Source organism: Sorghum bicolor, chromosome 9 (genome assembly GCF_000003195.3).
Source record: "Sorghum bicolor cultivar BTx623 chromosome 9, Sorghum_bicolor_NCBIv3, whole genome shotgun sequence".
In the NCBI taxonomy this organism is placed as follows: domain Eukaryota; kingdom Viridiplantae; phylum Streptophyta; class Magnoliopsida; order Poales; family Poaceae; genus Sorghum; species Sorghum bicolor.
In genome coordinates, this window is record NC_012878.2 from 56,431,289 (window position 1) to 56,454,826 (window position 23,538).

Genomic DNA, 23,538 nt, shown 5'->3' on the forward strand with positions numbered 1-23,538 from the left:
ATCTCACGCACGAGTCACCAAAAACCCTAAAATCACTACAATAATCCCGTGCGAGATAATCAACCAAATCGTCAACATTAAGCGAAGGACGAGCAGCTCTCCACCAGTCTATCAACCAACCACTTGCATACAAGTCGCCACGCTTGAACGTCAATGGAGTCACATAGCTTCCTTCGACAAAACGCGGAGAAAGAACACATCCAGGAGGGGAACGAACAACCTGCGCAGAAAAACCAAGTCAAAAACCAATGAACCAAGCGAAGGACTCAAACTTGTCAAAAAAAACAAAGTCTAGAACCTCCGCACGCCCAGGCAGATAACGTTCATACACGTCAGGCCCCTCCAGCCAAAAAGATTCCTCAATCTCCTCTCCAAATATGCGAAGGATAGGATACTTCAACTGCAAAAACACATCAAACCAAGTCATAAAAAAAGTAAAACACAAATAGCCTACGACAAGGTAGAAACAAAACAAAAACCACCACCTAAGCCGCAGGCCATGAACCTCGGCGCGCAAGCGACTGGATAAATTCAGATCCTTCGCCATCAATATCATATCCAACAAACTCGAACATATCCACCAATCTCATGTTAGGGAAGGCAATTCGCCAGTACTCCCACAATTCGCCAGAAACATAAATCCCTTTGTAAAAAATTGAAAGGGGAGTAATGTAATGATCCTGCGCAGGTCCTCCGCCAGAGACCTGCGCAGGATCAAAGTGTAAAACAAAGGCTTATCTGAAAACAACTTAATATATTACATCCTCAACAGTCTTTACAAAATAAGAACCTCCGGCCTTATTTACAAAAAATCGTCACATGCTCGGACGCAAAAAAGACTAAGAAAAACCTAAAAACTAAAAAGCCTCACACCTGAGGCGGAGGAGGAGCAGAAGTCTCGGGCTGCTCTGAAACCTTGGCACCAGATCCCTCCGGAGCTTTAGCACCATCATCACGAGCCTCCGCTTCAGCCTGGGTCGGAGGACGCGCCTCGCTTGGTGGACGCGAAGGACCGGCCTTGTCAACCTTAGCCTTCTTCTTCGCAATCTCCTACAAAATACCCATCTTAAGTAACATTGCAAAGCAGCAAAGCAAAATACAAAAAGAAAAAACCAAATCAAGAATACCTCAGCGCGACGAGCCTCCGCCATCTTCTTCGCCTCAGCCCGCCCAAACCTAATCCAGAACGAACTGATAAAGTTCCGGACAGATTTGCGCAGGCCAGGGGTGCCCTCGCTAACGTCCTCCGTCGTGGCAAACTCCACCTTGTCAACCCCCTCGGCGTGGGAGCAACCTCCGCGCCGCAAAAGTCGAGCGAAGGAACTAACCGCGGCCAAAGCCCCAAAATCAACAGCCCCCCCGACAAATTCAGGGAGCATGCGGATATGGGACTTCATCCACGCTAGGCAAGCCCCAACGTCGCCGCTGGGCGGAGGAGCAGAGGTACTTCCCCCAAACTTCGCAAGCGAATCAGCATAGAGCTCAACAATAGCTGCAGCCTCCGCTTCCGCCTTCTGCATGCGCGTCTGCAACTCAGCCGCAGACAACCGCTCAGCATCAAGCTCCTTGCGAAGGCGTTCAGCAATGTCCTCCGCCTTCTCCACTCGCTGCATGGCCAAATCCCTAGCCACCTCCGCCTCAGCGACACTCGTGCGAAGGACAGCTGCTGAAGCTTCAGCATCTTCTTTTTCCTTCTTCAGAACCTCCGACCCAGTTTTGTAGGCATCCCTCTCCTTTCTCAGGGAATCAATCTCCCTCCTGACGGAGGAAAGCTCCTTAACCTCGTCCGACAGGCGAGCCTTCTCAGCTTCCAAGGTCTCGTTCTCCTTCTTCAGAGCACCAATCGCCTCATCACGGCAGATAACCTCCCGGGAGCAACGCTCCTCCAAGGCGGCAGCCATGTGATGACCCTGCTCAAAAATATATAGTTACAACTAACCTCCGAGCGAAAAACAGCGAAGAAAGATATAACACATCGCAAACGTACAAGGCTATGGTGCTCATACTGCACGCGAAGGAGCGTGTCAAAGTCCATGCCGCGGAGCTTCTGACGAAAACGATCTGTAAAGCAAAAACAAGTAAGAAAAAACATCGTAAGAAACAAAAAACCTTTGGCGGAGGCCAGACAACGAACCTCCGACCAAGGAATGAACCTCGCGCAAGGCATCAGTCCAACCTGTTATCGAAGGATCAGAAGCACCTGCGCAAAACAAAAACAAACCTTAGAACAAAATGCCAAAAAACAAACCAATTTGTTGAAAAAAAAAGAAGAAACTCACCGGGACCAAGAACATCAGCAGGCGAAGGCCTACTTGCCAACGCAGAAGGCGCAGGCTCACGCCGCGGAGGAACAGCAAGTCCTTCCTGCGCAACGCTGGCGCCTTTGGCCAATTCCTCCGCAGTAGCCAACCCAGCAAAAACATCCTCTGAAAGAAATATAAACAACATGAGACCAAGTCAATAAAAAAAAAATTATATAAATAAAAACAAGAATCAACAAAAACTTTACCCATGTACAACGAGTTTATACCATCTCCAGCCGGACGCGGGAGATCCTCCGCCCTCTTAATCCTCCGAACAGAGACAGACTCTGCCTCATCACTGGATTCCTCTTGCCCTTCCTTCGGCGAAGACCCTCCTCCAGCCAAATCCTCCCGCGCAGGACTCTCAGCCACCGCAAGATTTGCCTCCCGCGCAGGACCCGCCTCAGGGGCCTCCGCGTCGGAAGACTCCTCCCCAAGAAGTGACGCGAAAGGCGCGCGTACAGAAGAGACCGCGCGTGAGGCTTCAACCTCAGGAACTCCACCAGCAGGAGCAACCTCCGCAGGAACAGAAGCCACCGAGTTAGACTCGGCAGCAGAAGAGCGGGCGGAGGAAGACTCCAAAGGAGTCTCCAGCACAACCTCCGCCTTGCGCTTCTTCGCAAGCTGCTTAACAGCGCCACAACCCTTTCTTTTCTTAGCCTCCGCCGCGGCAACGGCCTTGGATGAATCTTTCTTCTTCTCCAAGCCAAGCAGAACCTCCGGAGGAACGACGTAATCCTCATACTCGACCCCCAACTCCTCAAAAACGCGATTGAAACGCGGCATAGTCCCAAGTGCGGACTTCCGCTGGAGGTATTCCTTCTCCGAGATCTTTCCAACGATCCTTCGGGCAGAAACCTCCACGCGGTCAAGGAAAGATTCCTTCGTCTCATCCTCCGGCAAACCCGCGCCAAATCGAGGAAACGGCAACCCCTCCGGAGGACCAAAGACCGGTACTTGCACCATTTCAATGGTGAACTCGTCAGTCCTGCGGCCAAGGGGCCAGTAGTCGGCTGCAACCATCTCCTCGACCAGATCCCGACCTCCGGAGTATCGGCAAGCCAGCGCAAAGGCCTTGTCGCAGGCCAACCGCGCCTCAAGCTGTTCCTCCGACACTGGCTTCGAAGGATCAACCTTCGAAATAGGCTTCAGCTCCTTCATCAACGATGCGTAAGGATACACCTTATCAACGCTACCGTCATCCAAAGTCCTCGACGCAGCGGGGGTCTTCACGTAGAACCAGGCTCTCATCCAATCCTTCTCCCACTTGCCCTTTTGGCAGTAGGAGATCTCGTACCTTGGCCCAGGCATTGTGCGGCGCGGCATGAACGCGCAGCTTCCAAACTGCGCAATGCACTCAACACCTTCGGCATCCTTCACCTTCTTAGGCTGGCGCTGAAGTTCGAAATATGAGCAAAAAGTGTCAATGTGGGGCATGGCTCCGTAGGATTCACACGCCCATGAAAACTTGCTAAGAGTCAGTATCCCATTGGGGCTGAAATGCTGTAGCTCGACGTTGAAGCTCTCCATCACCTCGCGAAGGAAATGATACGGAGGCATCCGAAGTCCGCAGGTAAAAAAGTCCCTGAATACAACAACATAACCTTCTTCAGGCGCAGGCACCGTCTGACCCGCAGGAGGAGCCTTCGCGCGGCCATCCTTGAAAAACCGCGCTTCAACCATGTCAGCGATATCTTCCGTCCTCACTGTTGACTCCCCAAACTCAAAGGTAATTGCAGCCATCTCCTCAAACTCCTTCGCGCTGATCAGATCACCAACAGAAGCTTCGACGTCGGACAACGTCTCCTCCAGGTCTTGAGCTGCTGCCACCTCAAGCATCCACTCCTCAAACCTCCGCAACCAACCACCGGACCTCACACTAAGAAAATTACGCAAAGGACCAGAAAAATCTGACCTTGAAGGACGAGGCGAAGGAAAATGAGCCACTTTATAGCCTCCGCAAACACTTAAGAGCTATACGCAACTAGAGCGAATGCGAGTGTGCGAAGGAAGAAACGCAAACAACAGGCAGCAAGGGTGAGACCCAAGAGCCTCCCCAATGCCCTTTTATAGGGGGGGCCTGCGGCAACGTGACCGTTGCGATTCCCCGCGCCCAACGGCTATAAGCGGAGGAATCGGCCTGACCGTTGCGCTTCGTCAATGCCAACGGCTAACTCCAACGGCTATAATATCCTCCGCAATCCTCCGCAATCTAACGCGCGTAGGATATCAGACTAACATAGCAACAACGATCGGAGGATCCCGGCAAAATAAAGAAACCAAGAAAATTTATGACTAAGTAAAAGAAACAATTATCCAACATTTGCTAACAAACACATCCTGCGCACCAGGGGGGAAGGCAGCAACCACGCTCATAGTCTCCGCAGCGTCGCATGTTTTTGAGCACATGGACCGCAGGAGTGCCATTAGCCCAAAAAGGGGGGAACTGTTGGGGAACAGCTGCATCCTTCCCCCTGGTAGCGTCGGAGGTTATCCTTCATCTGAGGAACCTCCGACGCCTGAAGCGTCGGAGGATATCTTTCATCGGGAAATGCTAATGTTGACGACTCGTCTGGTCGTGCTAAGTGTGTGCAGGGACTGAGACACCGGCGGAGGTCCACGAGCGAGGAAAGGTGGGAACCTCCGACCCTCCCGGATCCGAGGATGGCGGGAGAACGCAGCCAGGCCGAGGGACCTCCGACTGGACCAGGCTAAGGAGGAACTCCCGGGGTGGCCGGGTCGAGCAACCTCCGGCCCAGCCGGGCTGAGGAACCTCCGACACTAAAGCGTCGGAGGATCCGCGACTGGGCGGAGGATCCAAGCCTCCGACCAGCTGAGGCCCCAGTCAGAGGATGAACGAAGGGCTTGCAATGTGAAATTACGCAGGTGTATTGGGGTCAGTACACTGCGATGAAAGAATATACTGGAATATTCCCCCACCGTCACGGGGCATTTATGTAAATGTCATTAGGTCGGTTTCCGGGCCCTATATAAGGGGCGCGATACCGCCATTAATAAAAGGAGAGAGCATTCACTGTTTTCACCTACTAGTGAGCCTACTATCCGTTGGAGCTCAAACCTCTCACGGCACCGAGTGAGAACGTTCACGGTTCACCGTACTGCTGGGGAGTGCGGAGGGCATCTCCCCAACAACTGGCCCACAGCATAGACTAGTCGATGCTTTGTCTTTGTCTGAAGAACCCCACGGACTGAACCTGCTCTCCCATTGCTTCCTCCTCCGTTGACCACCGCTCAAGAACAATGCTTCGGCAAGATCTGCTGGAGGCAGGAGAGGCGAACGCAGTGGTGGGCGCGATTCTATGGGTAGCGCAAACCATCCTGGAAACTCTTCAACCGGCCAGCGAGCTCGACGCGTGGCTTCATCGAGTTGGCCTAGCTGGTGCCATCGATGAACTCAAGTCTGAGGTCCAGAGGATGGAGACGGTCGTCAGCGGTGTCGCGGGGAGGGCGGTCGGGAACAAGCCGCTTGCCTGCTCCCTCGCTCGTGTGAAGGAGCTCATGTATGACGCCGACGACGTGGTCGATGAACTCGACTATTGCAGGCTCCAGCAACAGGTCCAAGGAGGTACGTATGCATCCAACCTTGCGAGTTGCGATTTGTATTTTTTTTTAAAAAAAATCTCCTTTAAATTGTGGTAATCCTGAGTCCTGACATGTCCTTACTTTCTCCTTTTTCTGTCAGTTATGTTTGCTCCTGCTGTTGAGCTGGAAGGCATGGTTGGAGATGGAGCAGAGCAAGTAGATGGATTGGCCAATACTGTTGGTATACATCAATCCTTGTGATTTTCTACAGTTTTCTTTTTCCTTAGTAAATTGTGATGATAAACGCGACTCTTGACATGTCCTAGCATCCTCCATTCTCTTGTCAGTTATGCTTGCTCCTGCTATTGAACTGGAAGGTATGGTTGGAGATGGAGCAGAGCACGTAGGTTCATGCGCCAATACTGCTGGTATATTGGACAAAAGCAGCTGCAAAAATCGATCCAAGCAGCGGGACTATTTTCACATCACATCAGCCGTAGGACAGCCTGTGACAGCGAAGTGCATTGAGGAGGCGCCGAACTGTCCAAGGTACTGCTTACCCCTCAAGTTCTCCAGTATCGAATTATGTTAGTTATGGGCAAAAATAAGTACCATGATGTGTACGCATATAAATTTTTATATGATCGTTTCATTTATTTTTATTTTTTAAGAAATGATCGTTTCATTTAAACTATGAATTGCAGTGCAACACTGAATTATGCTAATAAATTTCTGATAACCAACCTGCAATCCTTTTCCTCTTGTAGTGCCGGCGATAGTGTACAAAATGTTGCCACAGTTTCGACTAATGATTCAGAGGGCAGAAAAGGAATGGGAATTGAGAACAATTTAGTTACTACCACACACTTCTGGGACAAGGCTGAATTTTTGAAAAAGATCCAGGAAATAGTTCTTGAATTACAAATCATCAGAGGCGATGTGATTGAGTATCTCAATGACTGTGTTGCAAGATCTGATCAGTGTCAGATTAACAACTCATCAGATACACTAGTAAGAACATCAAGTTCTCTTCCTGGAAAGGTATATGGAAGGGATGTGGAGAAAAACAAAATCATAAGGGCGATCGAAGCTGCTAAGTCAAACAATATAACTGTGCTACCTATTGTAGGAATTATAGGAGTTGGGAAGACCACTTTAGCTAAACTTGTATACCATGATCACATGTTGAGAGTGAATTTGAGCGAATATGGGTTTGGGTGTCCAACATCTTTGACGAAGTAAGAGTGATAAGGGAAATCTTAGATGTTGTTACTCTGGCTCATGAAGGTTCTCGCAAAAGAGAAAGCTATGAAGGAGTTAGCAACTACTCGGAGCTTCTAGAGCTCTTAAAGAAGCACATAGCATGTCTGTCCAAAAAGTTTCTACTTGTTCTAGATGATGTCTGTGACTGCATGGATAATTTGCAGTGGAAAGAATTGATAGATGCTTTGGGATCAAGTTGCATGAACGGTAATGTGATTATTGTGACAAGTAGAAATTTATCTGTTGCAAAAAGGCTAGGTACAATTGAACCAGTTAAGTTAAGAGCTCTAGGAAATGATGATTTTTGGCTATTGTTCAAAGCATGTGCATTTGGTGATAACAACTACGAAGAACATCTAGATATCGGCCGTCAAATTGCTTCAAAGTTAAATGGCAACCCATTAGCTGCAGAAAGTGCAGCGGTCATGTTAAGAGAGCAGCCTACTCTCCACTATTGGGAAAGCATCATGAAGAATGGTGTTTGGGAATCTCTGCAATTCCGTGGAGGCATTGTGACTGCTTTGAAGATTTGTTATTATCAGCTGCCATACAATTTACAACAATGTCTCTTGTTTTGTTCTATATTTCCGAATGGCTATTTGTTCCATATGGATGATTTGGTTTACATGTGGATATCGTTGGGATTTGTGAAATTTGTTGAGGTAGGACATGATTACCTCAATGCTCTGGTTAACTCAGGTTTCTTTGAGCATGCTGAAACAGAAGACACCATTCTACAGCATGAAAAATGCTATGTTATGTGTGGTATTATGCATGAATTTGCAAGACTGGTTTCAAGGGCTGAGTTTGCAATTATGGATGGTTTAGAGTGTAAAGAAGTTCCAGCAACCGTACGCCATTTTTCAATCCTAACTGATTCAGTGTACCATAAAGATGAACATGGGATGATACTTTGTAACGGGAAGTTCGAAGAAAAATTGAAGAGTGTAAATTCATCAGTGAGAAGATTGAGGACATTGATCGTAACTGGGCATTGTGACTCTTTGTACTTCTGGTCCTTCCATACCATCATCTTCAGTTGGGTAAATTGTACCCATCTTCGTTACCTAAAACTTGAAAATAAAGGGAGCAATGCAACTTTGCCTATATCTCTGAGCAATTTTTACCATCTTGAAGTATTAGATGCTAGACAAGCAGTTATTGTTGAAGGTATGAGTGATCTTGTCAACATGAGGAATCTTGTTCTCTCGAAGGGATCCTGCCATGCTTTCTCCCCCGCATGGCTTGCTCGCTTGCAGATGATCAATCTAGAGGATTGTGAAGGATGGGAAATACTCCCTTCTCTAGAAAGGCTATCATGTCTTACAAAGTTGAAGTTAAGGAATATGTCTAAAGTAACGGAATTCTTGATTCCTTCGTTGGAGGAGCTGGAGTTGATTGATATACCAAAGTTAGATAGATGTTTTTCCAATTCAGTGAGGAACTTGAACTCTAGTTTGAGGGTACTGGAGATCAAGAGATGCAGGGTACTAAAGGCCTTCCCCGTCTTTGAGAGCTGTGAAAAAATTGAAATCGAGGAAAAGTCATGGTTGCCCAATGTTAGTGAGCTGACCATCCATAAGTGTCCTCAATTAATGGTATCAAATCCTCTACCACCGTCAAGTAGATTTTGTAAATTCTCGATCACAGATGTTTCAACACTTCCAGCAATGGAGGGATCATCAAATGGGGAAGTGAAAATTGGATTTTATGGTGACCCATCTCCCATTGAGTTCCTAGATGACACAATTTTTTCATTCCACAACCTGACGACCATAACTCGGTTGAAAATAGTGGGCTGCAAAAACCTATCATCTTTTTCACTCGAAGGTTTTAGGCAACTCGTCTGCTTGAAGAGGTTGGAAATAAGTCACTGCGCAAAAATTTTCTCTTCAGATGTTCCATCAGCGCGCACCCATGAAAACATGACAGATGCAGATTTTGATGCCCTCCCATCTCTCGTGTGTCTCAGCATTGAGGTTTGTGGAATAACTGGAGAGTGGTTATCTGTGATGCTGCAACAGGTGCAAGCCCTAGAGGAATTGCACCTAGATGGATGTAAGAATATAACAGGGCTATTGATAGAAGGGAAACAGAATAGTTTCTCAAATCTCACCTCGGCTCCAAGTGCTTTGTCACAGGGAAATCCATATCAAGATGGTGCATTGACTAGGCCATGTCCTAGCAAACTCTTGCGCATTCCGTCTAATCTTATCCCCTCTCTCAAGAAGATGGAAATTATAGATTGCGAGCTAACATTTCAGGGGGGCAAGGATGGCATATCTGGATTCACCTCCCTTGAGGAGCTAAGAATTTTTTATTGCCCAGATTTGATATCGTCTTTGGTGAATGAAGACAAAATTGACGACCAGCTGAACGGAAGATGGCTTCTCCCGTGTTCACTTGGCGTACTGGATATCCACGACGCTTTCCAAGAAACGCTGCAGCCCTGCTTTCCGGGAGGTCTGACCTGCCTCACAGTACTAAAAGTGTCGGAAATCTATGGATTGAAATCTCTACAGCTGCATTCCTGCACATCGCTAGAGAAGTTGGAAATTGTAGGCCATGGCCTGCTAGACGCACTAGAGGGTTTCCAATCCCTCCGTGGTCTCCGGTATTTGAAACTATTTGGATGCCCAGGCTTACCTCAACGTTTCCAGAGTCTGTCAATGCAGGGCTATGAGTTGTGCCCTCGATTGGAAAGGCTTCAAATCGACCACCCGTCTTTTCTTACCATGCCATTCTGCAAGCACCTCACCTCTCTCCAATGCCTACAGCTCGCGGACGAATATGGAGATATCGAAGCGGCAGGATTATCATGCGAGCAAGAGGCAGCGCTTCAGCTCCTCACGTCCCTGCAACAGCTCCAATTTGTTGGTTACTGTGAACTCTCGGATCTTCCCGTGGGTCTGCATAGCCTTCCATCTCTCAAGCGGTTTGGGATCGTCAATTGCCCAACTATCTCAAAGCTGCCAGAGAGGGGCCTCCCACCTTCGCTGGAAGAACTGGAGGTCTACAGGTGCAGCAAGGAGCTAACCGAGCAATGCAGAACGCTAGCAACAAGCAAGCTAAAGGTGATAATTGATGAGAAATATGTGAATTGATTACTGCGTCGCTTGTTCAGGGCACATTCGTACCAGCACATCGGGTACGTTTCTACCATTGCCCATGTTATCTTCAGGGTTCTTATATATGGCTGTCGTGTTAAAGTAAGTGGTTTGCTTGCAGGCATTCAAGGTGACACACCATGGCTTCAATCAGAACAACCATATTGAAATCATTCTCCTAGGAGACCTGCTACAAATAAATGGCTTTATTGAAATCATTCTGCGCAGGCTTTTGCTTCGCTTGTAAACCTTGTCCTCATTCCTCGAGTGCTCATGTTGCTGAATGCTGAATACTGTTTTCCTGATAGGCCTTTGCTGAAAGTTCTGAAAGCAGCGTGGTAGACTGGTAGTAGATGTTTTGTTGTCAAATTATTGTGACTGAAAGGAGACTATTTGACTTCCCGAGGGTGTTTATGTTTACTTTGTTGTTTATACTATTATTTTTTTATTTTGTAATTACTGAAGAGTCTACAGCAAGGCATTGTCCAATTTCCAGCCTCTGATGTGATGAACAGTAAGGACCATCATGGTGGGAATGTGATTTTTTAAAAAAGAAAAAGAGGGGGGGTGGGGATGGGATTGAAGCACCTCATTTATGCCTGCTATAAATAAACCAGGACGCGCAAGGAACGGTGATGAGTTTTGGAATTCGGACTACAAATGGCTATGCTGAGTGTTGATGGAAGCATTTGAAAGCCGTATGCATTAGGGCATTTGAAAGCCGTATGCATTAGGGCACTCACAATACAGACTCTATCATAGAGTCTAAAGTTATTTATTACCTCGAACAATGTGGACTTGGAGTCTAAATAAGACTTGGAGTCTTATTTTTTCTACCTCTTTCTTCAATAAATATGCTGCCACATCAGCAAAATACCATAAATAATATGTAATTAATTGTCTTCGACTCTGTGATAGAGTCTTGCATTGGGAGTGCCCTTATCTACAGTGCTGTTAGCCAGAAAACAACACTGATAGAAGTAAGTGTACGTTTGTGTTGTGGGCGTCTGCGTTGTCCTGTGCAATTCTCAACAAAAAAAGACACCATATGGTATGAGAGGTGAGCATAAAGTTTTTATTTCTTTTAAAAAAGAAAGGAAAATGGATTTTTTTTTATTTGAATTGTGCCTATCAGTGCAGCTCTGAAAATTACTGTTGGCTGATTTATTGTAAAAGAAAAAATACTGCAAGCTGGCAGAAAAAATACGGCCGATAAGAGAAGCGAACGGCCATGGTCCTTTTAACTCTTGTAGCGCTGTTGATAGTGCCATCATTTTGGTTCATGAGAGCATAAAAAAGATTGAACACAGCAGCAAATACACATCGCTGGTACTGGTAGGGATGACGGATGAGAATGTACACTATCCAAGGTGGCCTGGAGGTGTTCAGAGCTGCAGGCTGCAGTGGTCCGGCGTCAGGCAAATCCATGGCAAACTCATCAGGATTGAGCCCAGCACACAGCTTAGAGGTCAGAAGACTATACATATTTAAATGAAATATACAAACCAAAAACGTAAGCGGGGATAGCTCAGTTGGGAGAGCGTCAGACTGAAGATCTGAAGGTCGCGTGTTCGATCCACGCTCACCGCATTTACTTTCCATTTTTATTTTTCCCATTTCTTACAGTATTCATTCTCTTTTTTTTCTTTTCTCACTGTGCTCATGCTTTTTATTATTCCCATTTCTTACAGTATTCATTCTCTGTTTTTTTCCTTTTCTCACTGTGCTCATGCTTTGCATTTCTTACTGTGTTTATTCTCTGTTTTTTCTATTTTTATTTTTTTCATTTCTTACAGTATTCATTCTCTGCTCTTTTTTTCCTTTTGTCCCTATGTTCATGCTTATTTTTTTCTCAATATGCTCAACTGAAAATGAAACTTTTTTTATAGTTTTCTCATAGTGTCATTCTCTATATATTTATTTATTTTCTCATTGTGCTCATTCACTTTCTGTTTGTTCTCACTATGCTTGACTCAAAATGCAACTAAGAACTATTTCCCTTTTTCATATTCTTTTAACTCTGCTAATTATCTTTAAAAAAAACTCACTGTGCTCGAATGAAAAGGAAACCATCTATTTTTTCAATCAAGGATTAAGGATGCTTTGTGTTTCCACTTTTTTTCATCAAGGACTTTGTGTTTTCCATAGAATTATAGATAGACAACATTTCATATTCCACTAGTCATCCGTGTCCAGATCACTGCACTTATTATGAGGTTAGACAAGGCACTTTAATTACCATCATGGAAATTACTTATGAAACCGAGTTTGTTTTGCTATCTTTTTGTGAGAAATTTGTTTAATTTTCAAAATACAACCAAGTAGTGATTTATTGATACCAACAATTATTCCACAAAATAAGTTACTCTTACAAAAAAAAAATATAGTAAGGCCTTGTTTAGTTCCTAAAAAATTTTGCAAAAATTTTCAGATTCCCGTCACATCGAATCTTTAAACGCATGCATGAAGTATTAAATATAGACGAAAAATAAAAACTAATTGCACAGTTTGGTCGAAATTGACGAGACGAATCTTTTGACCCTAGTTAGTTCATGATTGGACAATATTTATCAAATACAAACGAAAGTGTCACTATTCATATTTTGCAAAAAAAAAATTTGAAAGTAAACAAGGCCTAAATTTACACGCTAGAGTTATAGCTTTAACCCTAAAACTATCAAATTTCAATGCGCTGAAATGTAGTTTGCATTTAGGTAATAATAATAATGTCATGAAAATTACTAATAGTTTTTTTTTTTGGTATCATGAACTTATCTTTGTCTTGCCCTAGCCACATGTCCAGACGCACAAAGTTTGGATCATCAGCCGCACACATGGCAAATTGGCAAGGCAGAAGCCTCGCACTCGCAGTCGCAGGGAATCAGCACGCCCATCCCATCAACCAGCAGAATAGCAAAAGAGTGTCTCGGCCCGCCATGCATGTCGCGCTGGGCCACCGCGACCAGCGGATGGAGTTGGAATTAATGGGCCTAGCTAGTGAGTTGTGACTTGTGAGAGACCCATGCTTTGCGCTGCACGCTTCCCGGCGTGATCGATGCTCCCATCCCAGCAGTTGCTCCACTCGTCCTCCTCCACGCGGTTGTCGAATTTGTTGCATGCTTGGAACGGCCGTGGATGTGGATGCATGAGAGATCAGTGAGTGAGTGATGTCGGCAAGGTGACGACGACCGATCGACCCAGCAATGCGGCATGCATGACGATGCAATGCAACTCGCCACATGCATGCCATGTGCCGCGCACGCCGATCCGCGCGCTTGCTGCGTGCCGGAGAGAGAGACCTACGGACGCCGCCGGAGCTAGCCCTGAGGTCGGCATATACCAACCACCTGCTTATATTTGGCAGTAAAAATGACAGGTTTTACATTTGTTTGAAGCTGAAACAGCTATAGCTTAGAGTTTGTTCGCTTGTTTCAAAAGTCATGACTAAAAATATTATTCATCGATTTATTGTGAAAAAAAATAATATTGCTGGCTGATAGAAAGAATACGATTTATGAGATAAACGAACGGAGCCTAATGCCTTGATCTCGCCATGTGACGGCACACACCCACATACGCACTAGGATGTGATGCATTGTCTAATATTGATAAATGTGCAAATATATATCTCAATATAGTTTCGTATTAAGATTTGTGTTTGCACACTTTTTAATGTGAATACAATAAATAAGAGAGCAAGAGCATATGAAAAAAAAAAAACTTTACCCATTTTTGCATGGATGGTCGGTGGAAGTATGCCGCGTGCGCGCATATTCTTCTCGTTCGTTTCACACGCGCACGGCTCCATCGAATCCAATAATCTCCCCACCAACGACCCCCGCCTTGTACTGTTGTTTCAGGCCAGTAAATTGTACTAGCTATACTCTTGATCTAACTGTCTCATTTCATTTTACAAACTTCCAAATAATATATTGATCTAACTGTCTCAACCAAATAATATACTAGCTTCAATTGAGAGATCCAGATTAGTTTGGTTGAGACGGTGTCTCGCTCTTATATTAGCACACAAAGCACAAGTGCAAGAAAGCGAGATGCGATTCTTTATTTTTTTTTTCCCCTGTAAAGACTTTTAACCTCGCAGTACAGAGCCCGAGGTCAAGATCGACGACGACGACGACGACGACTAGCAGTAGTTTAGGGCAAGTGGAGACAACATTGACCGACTCACATGATAAGCTACATGCATGTGCCATCAGTAACAATCTACCACAGTGCTGGGTATAGCTAGCTCTTGGGCCTCTGGTAAAATGTTGTACATATATAATAAGCTTGCTAATCACACTTGATCGCGTGGCTGCATATATATATGTATCGATCGAACGAGCTAGCTAAGCTAGCTAGCTAGGATTCATGCATGCATGATGTAGTCTACATGTCTACTCCAAAAAAAAAAGAAATCTTCATTGTAATTCGAGGTCAATGCAGCGATAATAATACTCTCGATTGTGTAAGACCCGGCCCTCCATTCTTACGCAACCACCACACACTACAGTAGGGGTGTGTTAGAATGAAGCATATGCATGCTGGACTCTGTACGTACGCATGCAGCTTCCTGGAAAGATCCAAACTGCTGCAAGCAGGACTGTACTTGTGGCAACTTGCAGTGTAGTAGTATACGCGGACTGAAATACGTGTGGATCGTCAAGTGTCATCGATCACGGGCCGCGTCTCTGACCGTCAGGTTGCATTGGATCAATCCAATTAATCTGCATGATGCCAAGCAAGGTAGTCTTGCGGCGCCGCGAGGGTACATGTCAACGTGTCTTTGCATTGGTTGGAGATAACACCTACGCACCATCATCAGTTAAGTGAGTCCACATGCACTGAACAATATTGCAATGGGAGCCGACTGTCTGAGACAACAACAGGTTTGGCAGGGTTGTATCTGAATCTACATATATAGTACAACTCGAAGAAAAAGGAGTCCTATTTTTTCCTTGACAATATCAGAAGAAACAAATTGATTGAAACTCGCTACATACCTTAGTAGGTGGGACAATATCTGAAGTTGCTTTCCACTATGTTAACAGTTGACCCTAACCTAAGGTCTATATATAAATTCTCAGTGTGATACATGATAACAAATTACCCACACCAGTGTTTTTTCGAAAGGCGACCCACACCAGTGTCATTAGGGAAAAAAGTTATTAGGATACAATCTTACTATTGCTAATTAAAAACTCCAAGTTAACCATCACAAGATTCGCTAGGGAAAAAAAGATATATAATTCTTAAAAATTTTCATAACTGAAAACATCTTGTCTTTATTTTAGTAGACTATATATATATACTCATTATTAGTAAAAAAAAGTTGTATCAATTTTGTTTATTAAAAAAATCTACTCACCTATGCGATCGTGAAAAATACATAAAGTAACCTCTTAATTTGCATCTAATAAATTACACACATTATTTTTTTTATTATGAAAGATACTTAGATTAATCTCCTAAACTTATAACTAAATATGCAACTATACCATTATGAAAGATATATAAAATGACCCCAGAAATTTATATATAAATTAACCAGCAATGTCATTATGAAAGGCTATGCAAAGTACATACGTAAACCGAAATTTGAATGTAATAAATTACCCACATGTTTATTATTATTCTGTTTATTAAAAAAATAACTCACCTATGCTATCAAGAAAAAAAACATAAAGTAACCTCTTAATTTGCATCTAATAAATTACACACATTTTTTATTATGAAAGATAATTAGATTAATCTCCTAAACTTATATCTAAATATGGAACTGTACCATTAGGAAAGATATATAAAATAACCCCAGAAATCTATATATAAATTAACCAGCAATGTCATTATGAAAGGCTATGCAAAGTACATACGTCAACCGAAATCTGAATGTAATAAATTACCCACATGTCTATTATCCAGTGTGTTTTTAATGATTAAAGTTAGCAGCCCACACAACATATATTTCAGCGTGACCACCACCTCATGTGATGACTGCGACGTTATCTATCACACGAGAGACCCACACCCAACCGCGATAGAATTATGCTTGCATTTTTCCAGGCATGCATATCAGCATATACGCATTAACTGAAGCCGGGATTAGCTTGAATTGTGTCCATAGATGTGTCGTGTCTCCCTTTCTACCCGATCGAAGAGAGAACAATTAAAATTAAGACTTTTGGCGCCATCACTATATGTGGAACGAATTCGCTCACTGGATTTATTTCGAGATAAAAACGCTCGAGTACAGTAGTAAAAATAAAACAAAGAGCAGAAATGTTACTCGGTTCGTCAACTGAAAGTTACTCAGTTGTCGTCAACTGCTGCTATATACTTATACACCAACCAGTAATAATTCAGAGTAAATAACTGTACTTGCACATACTGCTGCTATAATACATCAACCAGTATATATATGTACTCTGATGATGGCTAGTTAATTCATCAGCGCAGCAGCACGCAGTCCCAGATGCTGTAAACAAAATGTAAAAACACCACTACTTTATTACCGTGACGAATGATGCACGGACAGCAGCACTCACAGCAGGAGTCCGTCCATTGGTCAAAAGAGCCGCTAGCGAATTTTGAAATTCTGGTCAAGTTAAATGTGCGCCAAATGATTGTCATCTGCTGGGTGCCCACGTTGGAAAGAACCAAAAACTGATCTTTTCCTTTTGATGAGATCGAGATATCATACGTGATCTATCTATCTATCGACCGGAATAGAAGCCGGCCCCGAGAAGAGTATTAGTGCGTCTACGTATGATGGCAGCCTGAATAACAAAAGTGCCACATCAGTTGGATAAACCCTCGCGATTAACAATCCTTCAGATCGCGGAATCTCCAATGGAAGCCGCCGTCAGTGCGTACTACGTACGAACGTGCACATGTGCATATATGTGATGACATATGCATGTAAATTAACTAACTACTAACCCAAGGACGATCCATGATACGATGAGTAAGCAAGCACTTGCTGACTGGATAGAACTATATAGAAAGTCCTATATTGAAAAGGCACTCGCGATGACGGAATCGATCTCTTTTGGTGTGATATGATACGACAGATATGTGCGTGTGCGCGTGCCTAATCTGGATTACTAGAATTAATTACGTGTCAACGAGACGTGATTTCGATCGAGTTCATCGTATAGGATGCGTCGGAGGAATATATATGTATGTCGATCGCACGCACACACACAATAAAGATGATCGCGATAATGATGTGTGTTATCAATTAGGGAAAATATTTGCTAGCGGATACTGAAAGTAGAGGTCGTTTGCCGGACACCTAAAATGGTGCTATTTGCTGAAAAACACTCATTGCTGGCAATTGTTGCTAGACACCGTGTTGCTTATTTTATTTATTTTTACCAATAGAGGAGAGATAACAACGGTAAAATATCCTTTTTGCCACTTTTTTCTTTCCCTCTCCCTCTCCTTTTCTTTCACCTATGCACTCAATCCTGGCCTAGAGAGTAGATCAACAGCAAGGAGGGGAGGAAGCAGCAACGACGGGAGAGTAGAGCAACACCGCCGTAGGGGAGGGTGCGTCGGCCGAGCAGCCCGACACGACGGGAGCACTCGTTGATGGTGGAGAGGCGACACAGCAACAGCAGCCTGGCGGGGCCAAGGGAGAAGGCGCAACGGTGGTGAGTAGTAGCCGGTGAGCAGGCAGTGTCAGCCTAGCCGCGTCCATAGGCACCCGTGGCGGATCTAGGGGTATTCCCAGTATTTTACTACACTTTTATGTAAATATATGTATGTACTTATATATATATATAAATATATAATGCTATAATATATAGTATTTTGCATATTTGAGCTCAAAACATGTAAAAAAACTAGCATTTCAATTAGAAGTCTATATTCTAGAAAGCAAATATTAATTTAAATTTGCTAACTTGCAGTACAATTGAGTATATTTTCAACCTATAGATTAACTTTGTGGAAGTAGGAATACCCAAGTTTACAATTCTGGCTCCGCCACTGCCGACCCACAACAACCTGCCCGCGTGTGCCCACAGCGGCCACAACAGCTTCCTGGCGGCGGTGGCTTTGCATTGCGACTGAGGAAGGCGAGAGCGAGGACGCCTAGGCTGGGGGAGGTTTGGAGGAGGCAAGAGAAGGCTAGAGCTAGAAGCTTCCACGCGCTCCTTTCTGAGTGCCTATACTAAGCGCCACCACCACTGTTGTCACCACTAGCGCGGCTCGGCCCTGTGTGTCCCTCTAGTGTGCCCTAACTGACCCTGTTTGTCCCTCTGGAGTAGCCCCGCCATCGAAGCCACCCCCTGCCCACTCGCGACGCCACTTCGGCGCCACAGCCACAGCACCGCTAGCCATCATATAGTGACCCACCTCCCCAACACAGAAAAAAATATAAGAGAGAGAGAGAGGAAGAAGAAAGAGGCATGAGTAAGAATGACATTTTCCCACCTCTCTCTCCTCAACCAGTAGAAAATGAATAAAATAACGGGCGCTATGTCTAACAATATAATTGTCAGTAACAAGAGTTCTTTCAGCAAATTGCTCTATTAATTTTAAGTATTTATCAGTAAATTTTAGTGTCCACTAGTAAATTTTCCCTATTAATTAGTAGTAATAAGAACAAACAAAAGGGGGGAAAATAAAGGTGTGTGTGGTGAAGGCATAAATATAGTTAAGTGAACACCCGTGGAAAGAATCAGAGAAAGGTGTGTGTGCAGGACCTGGTTGTACACGAACGCACGCCCGCCGGCACCGAGACAGATAAGGATAGATGGCCGTGTGTGCTAATATAAGTACGTGCAATATTTTATGCTCCAGCACCGGCCTCTTGTTTGCTCCATCCAAAACTAAACAGTCGGCAAGCAAAGCAAGTTGTACGTAGATACGTGTCATACCAGAAATCTCCTTCTCTCTCTGTGTGTCTTTTGTGCTGCCGCCTTGTTCGAGGAAGAAAAAAAAAGAGTGAAGAACGACAACTTGGGGCTTGTGTGATGAGAGCCTTGTTTAGTTCCAGTTTTCGGAACGGTAGCACTTTCATTTTTATTTGACAAACATTATTCAATTATAGAGTAACTAGGTTTAAAAGATTCATTTCGTGCTCTACAGTTAAACTGTGTAATTAGTTTTTATTTTTGTCTATATTTAATACTCTATACATATGTCGTAAGATTCGATGTGACGAAGAATTTTGAAAATTTTTGGTTTTTGACGTGAACTAAACAAGGCCGAGGTCACCGATCGACGCGTATGTATAATAAAATAAAAATGGATAAAAAGGAGGCCGTGTGCTTGCGTGCGAACGCAAATCCAGTGGTGTTGCTGGAACTGGCCCTGTCAGTGCACACGCGAAATAGGAAAGCGCTGGCGTCAGCCACGCGCAGATATATATATATGTACCACATGATCGATCTGATGCCCTTAACCACCCACATCTATCTATCGCAGAGATGATCACGATTAAACTAGTTAATCTCCGTATCCGATCGACATCGTCGATCACTCGCACGTACATGCAGCAGGCAGGCACCACTTTACGGAAAGCTAATATACGGCCGCTATCCAGCACCTGCTGATGACCCACACAGCCGCTTTACTAATAGGATCGGAGTAATATGTAAGAGAAGAGCTAGTAGCTCAGACAAAATGTTCTCTGCTTTCTTTTTTTTAAAAAAAAAGGGTATAATGCATGCTAGCTAGTACCAATTAAGCAGAATTCATTAAAAATTATCGAAATCGCATGGTTGCAAATAGAGAAGATTTCGAGAGGGTTTCGATGCATAGTTCAATCGTTTGCACATAGTACATCCGTCCATAAAAGAAAGTCAAACGATTTATTTATGAAAGTTATATACAAAGATATGAAGAATATCTATGATATAATATAAGTATCATTAAAGTAATTATATCTTCATAATGAATCTAGTTGGAGATATTTAAAAATTCTTCAGCTTTGACGTACCTTTCTTCTAAGAAGAATAGAATTGAAGCATCGGTCTGGACTTATTGTAATTTGTAACAACACACACCTAGAGAACATAAACTTATTACAAGTTCAAAAATAAAGTTCGACGCAAAGAACTGCATGGTTCTCAAATGTAGTAGCGATGCAAGCCTCAAGAATCAGTACCTTGCCTTCATTTGAGCGTGCAATAGAGGCCAAAATCATAGCCAGTGAACCTGTAAATTTGTTTCGGTTACATTTTCAAATATCGCACCGTCGTTCCTCATAATCCATATTGCCCAACTAATATAAGATGATTATACATGTCTGCGAGCTTCTAATTTTGACCAACTATTGAAAAGATGGTTCGTGTTGCTTGGTAAATTTGATGTCAAATAACAAAACAAACACATAACATCAAAAGAAACGGGTATAATGACAATCAGGAAAACAAGTGTCAGATAGTTTCAGATTTGCTAAAAAACTAACAAGTCTTACTACTATTGGAAATCCATTTTTTTATCACTCCTTCTTTTAAGAACCATTGGAAAAATCTTTATCTTCAAGAGCACTCTCATATGCAAATTTTCCGAGTAACCTTAATCCTATTGTTGACTAGGTTATGTACATGGATTCACTAAAAGTTTAGTCAAAATTGAGCTAGTTTAGCTTGCATAAATCCTATAATTATGTTCTTTTGAGAAGAGAGGGAGTGCAGTTCACTTATCTTATAAGTTATAATTTTTCTGTCGAGTCAGCCGTATTTTTTTTTCCATAATAAATAAGAACAGTCAGCTGTGTTTTTCTCTCGTAATAAATGAGTATCAGCGGACATGTTCATGGCAGCGCAGTGCAAGAGAGAGATGCATTGGCATGGCAGCGGTGGCAGCTGGCAGGGGTGGAGCCTGCCGGAGATGGATGGGGATGGATCCGATGGAGATTGAGATGCACCAACATGGTTACGGTCGACGACGGGCAGGGGCACACCGAGCTAGTAATAAGCAATGGCTACGGCCACTGTTGCTGTTGGCGATACAGCTGCACGCCGCTGTCCAGGCAGAGGCCGGGGGGGATGCATCTGACGCGCACAGAGGAGATGATAGCCGAGCCGGCTGCTCCTCTGGTCCACACTTCATGTGAACACCACGCCGCGGCCGCGCGCGCCTGCCTCCCCTTCCCCGTCCTCGGCCCCGGACCCCGCAGCCGCAGCGCCCCCCATGCCAGCCAGCCAGCCACCCGCTGTGGCCCTCGGCGGCCGGCCGGCTTCGCTTTCCCATCCGCCGCATGGCGCACGTCGCCCTCACGGCGCCGACGTGGCGCGGCAAGGGGATCGGAGTGCCTCTGCTGCTCTGTTTCGCTTCGTGTCTCGGCGTCTCGCCAGCACGACCCCGCCGGGGTTGTGCTGCCCGCGCGCGTACATGGACAATCATTGGCGTGTGGACCTCGGTCGTCACTCTCCACGGCTCCACTTTGATTGCCACTACTCCACTGTTCATCAGCGACGATCGCGTACCCACGCACACCTGTTGACGCCTCATTGGCCGAGCTTAGAGCATCTCCATGTGTTCCCAAAGTACTCTCCCAATCAAGGTTTTTTAACAATAAGATTGAAATCTACATAACTCCTCAAACTATTTAGGTAGAACACTATATCCCTAAACTATAAAACTGAATATTTCTATCCTCTGAACTTTCAAACCTCATCAAATAAATGTGTTTCATTCCGAAATTAACTCATTCTACTACGCATACCATTTTTAGTGGATGTTCCCAAAGACACGTGATCAGACTTTAAGCTTGACTACAAATTGCATTGTTATGAGTTCAGATATTTTTAAATACACCAATGTTCTAATTTATAAGTTGTTTTAATTTTATTCGTACATTAGTTTTGCTATATATCTAGGTATAACATATATCTAAATACATAGCAAAATATATATATAAGAAAAAACAAAAACAGCTTATAATTTGGAACGGAGGAGTATACGAGTAGATATCTTTAGTTAGTTGTTTTGCAATAATATATATAGTTGATACATTTTACAGATATGTATATGTTACAATAACAAAAAATAATAATAGTCTACCAAAGTTGTAGTTAATTTGCGGATCATGCACATGTCTACATCCAAAATGTGACTTGAGGGACTATTTTGCATGAAAGAAAAGGTGGTGGAACAGCAAGCATTAAATAGCAAAACCGTTGCAAAGAAATTAAAGCCCATTGCACACAATAGTGGCTGAAACTCCGTGAGCTGTAAGATGTTGCAAGGCGTGTACCAAGTCGTCTTCTTCGACGACCATACAACTAAATTTACTTATTCTTAATTAATCAGCGATATGATCGATCGATAGCGGCACGTACAATCGGTCAACCACATCATCAACAGCAATGTCAAACTGACTAGATTAAATTCTGTGTTACCTGCTGCTAGTGTTTATCTTCTTGTGTATGTGTAATATATGTATCAGTCCAGCTAGCGCGCACGCTGAAACTGAATATCCTGAACCGGCCAACTTGCGGCTGAGCTATCTGCTGCTTTATGACTTGTCATTTGTCAACTAGCTCTGAATTATGTGAAGATGCATAGATCCACGCATATTTGTTGAAACAACACTTGGTATTATGCATGCTAAAATCCAATGCTGTGAGCCGACTTCAGTTCAAGCTAGCTAGCATCATGTGGGAGAGAATATATATATATATATATATATATATATATATATATATATATATATATATATATATATATATATATATATATATAATATGTATTGTATGTCCTATTGGACGGATCATTGACCATATTTAAGTAAGGCCAGTGAGCATGATCCATCATTACTAGTAGTTAATATATTGATGATGTGTCTACTAATTTATTTGTAAACTAATTAACCATGTATGTCTACATACATACATATCCATTTCACAAAAAAAGAAAAATAGATGGGCTTGCTTAGCTAGATGATGAATTAAAGATGCCAAACTGGGACCATTTGTACGTCAAAAACAAGAGGCTAGACACCAAAGCCATCTCTGATCTCTCTTCACTCCATCCCAATACTTCATTCGTATGCACTGATTTTGACCTCTCCGTGTATCAAAGCCCGTACTAAGTCAGCTGCTTGCATTTAAAGATTGAGACAGTGCTCCAAACGGGTACCCACGGTTCTTCTCTAATGTAACTAAATGAACTAAATGAAAAAAAAGGAAAGAAATTGTATATTTAGTTCATTTAGTAGAACCGCGGATATCTATTTGAAGGTCTATCTCCATCCTTACTTGCATTGCATGAGGGATCACAACAAACCAGCAGTGATAGTGTCATACTCACTATCAGGGCTTCAAACCAGCAATGACCATCATTTTTTCAATTATATATACTTT

At 43.7% G+C, this 23,538-nt stretch overlaps 1 protein-coding gene, 1 non-coding gene and 1 pseudogene across 2 annotated transcripts; 2 read left to right on the forward strand and 1 right to left on the reverse strand.

The window, feature by feature from the left end:
- Positions 1,237-4,312, reverse strand: LOC110430493 (uncharacterized abhydrolase domain-containing protein DDB_G0269086-like). The gene is made up of 6 exons (XM_021448208.1): positions 2,531-4,312; positions 2,280-2,426; positions 2,135-2,200; positions 1,988-2,061; positions 1,325-1,910; positions 1,237-1,244 (listed from the first exon to the last, which is right to left on the reverse strand). Exons 1-6 carry the CDS (start codon positions 4,140-4,142, stop codon positions 1,237-1,239), a joined length of 2,493 nt encoding a protein of 830 aa, XP_021303883.1. The 5' UTR covers positions 4,143-4,312.
- On the forward strand, positions 5,473-10,752 carry LOC8061111 (annotated as a pseudogene).
- Positions 11,734-11,806, forward strand: TRNAF-GAA. The gene has a single exon. It is a non-coding gene; the product is annotated as a tRNA-Phe (tRNA).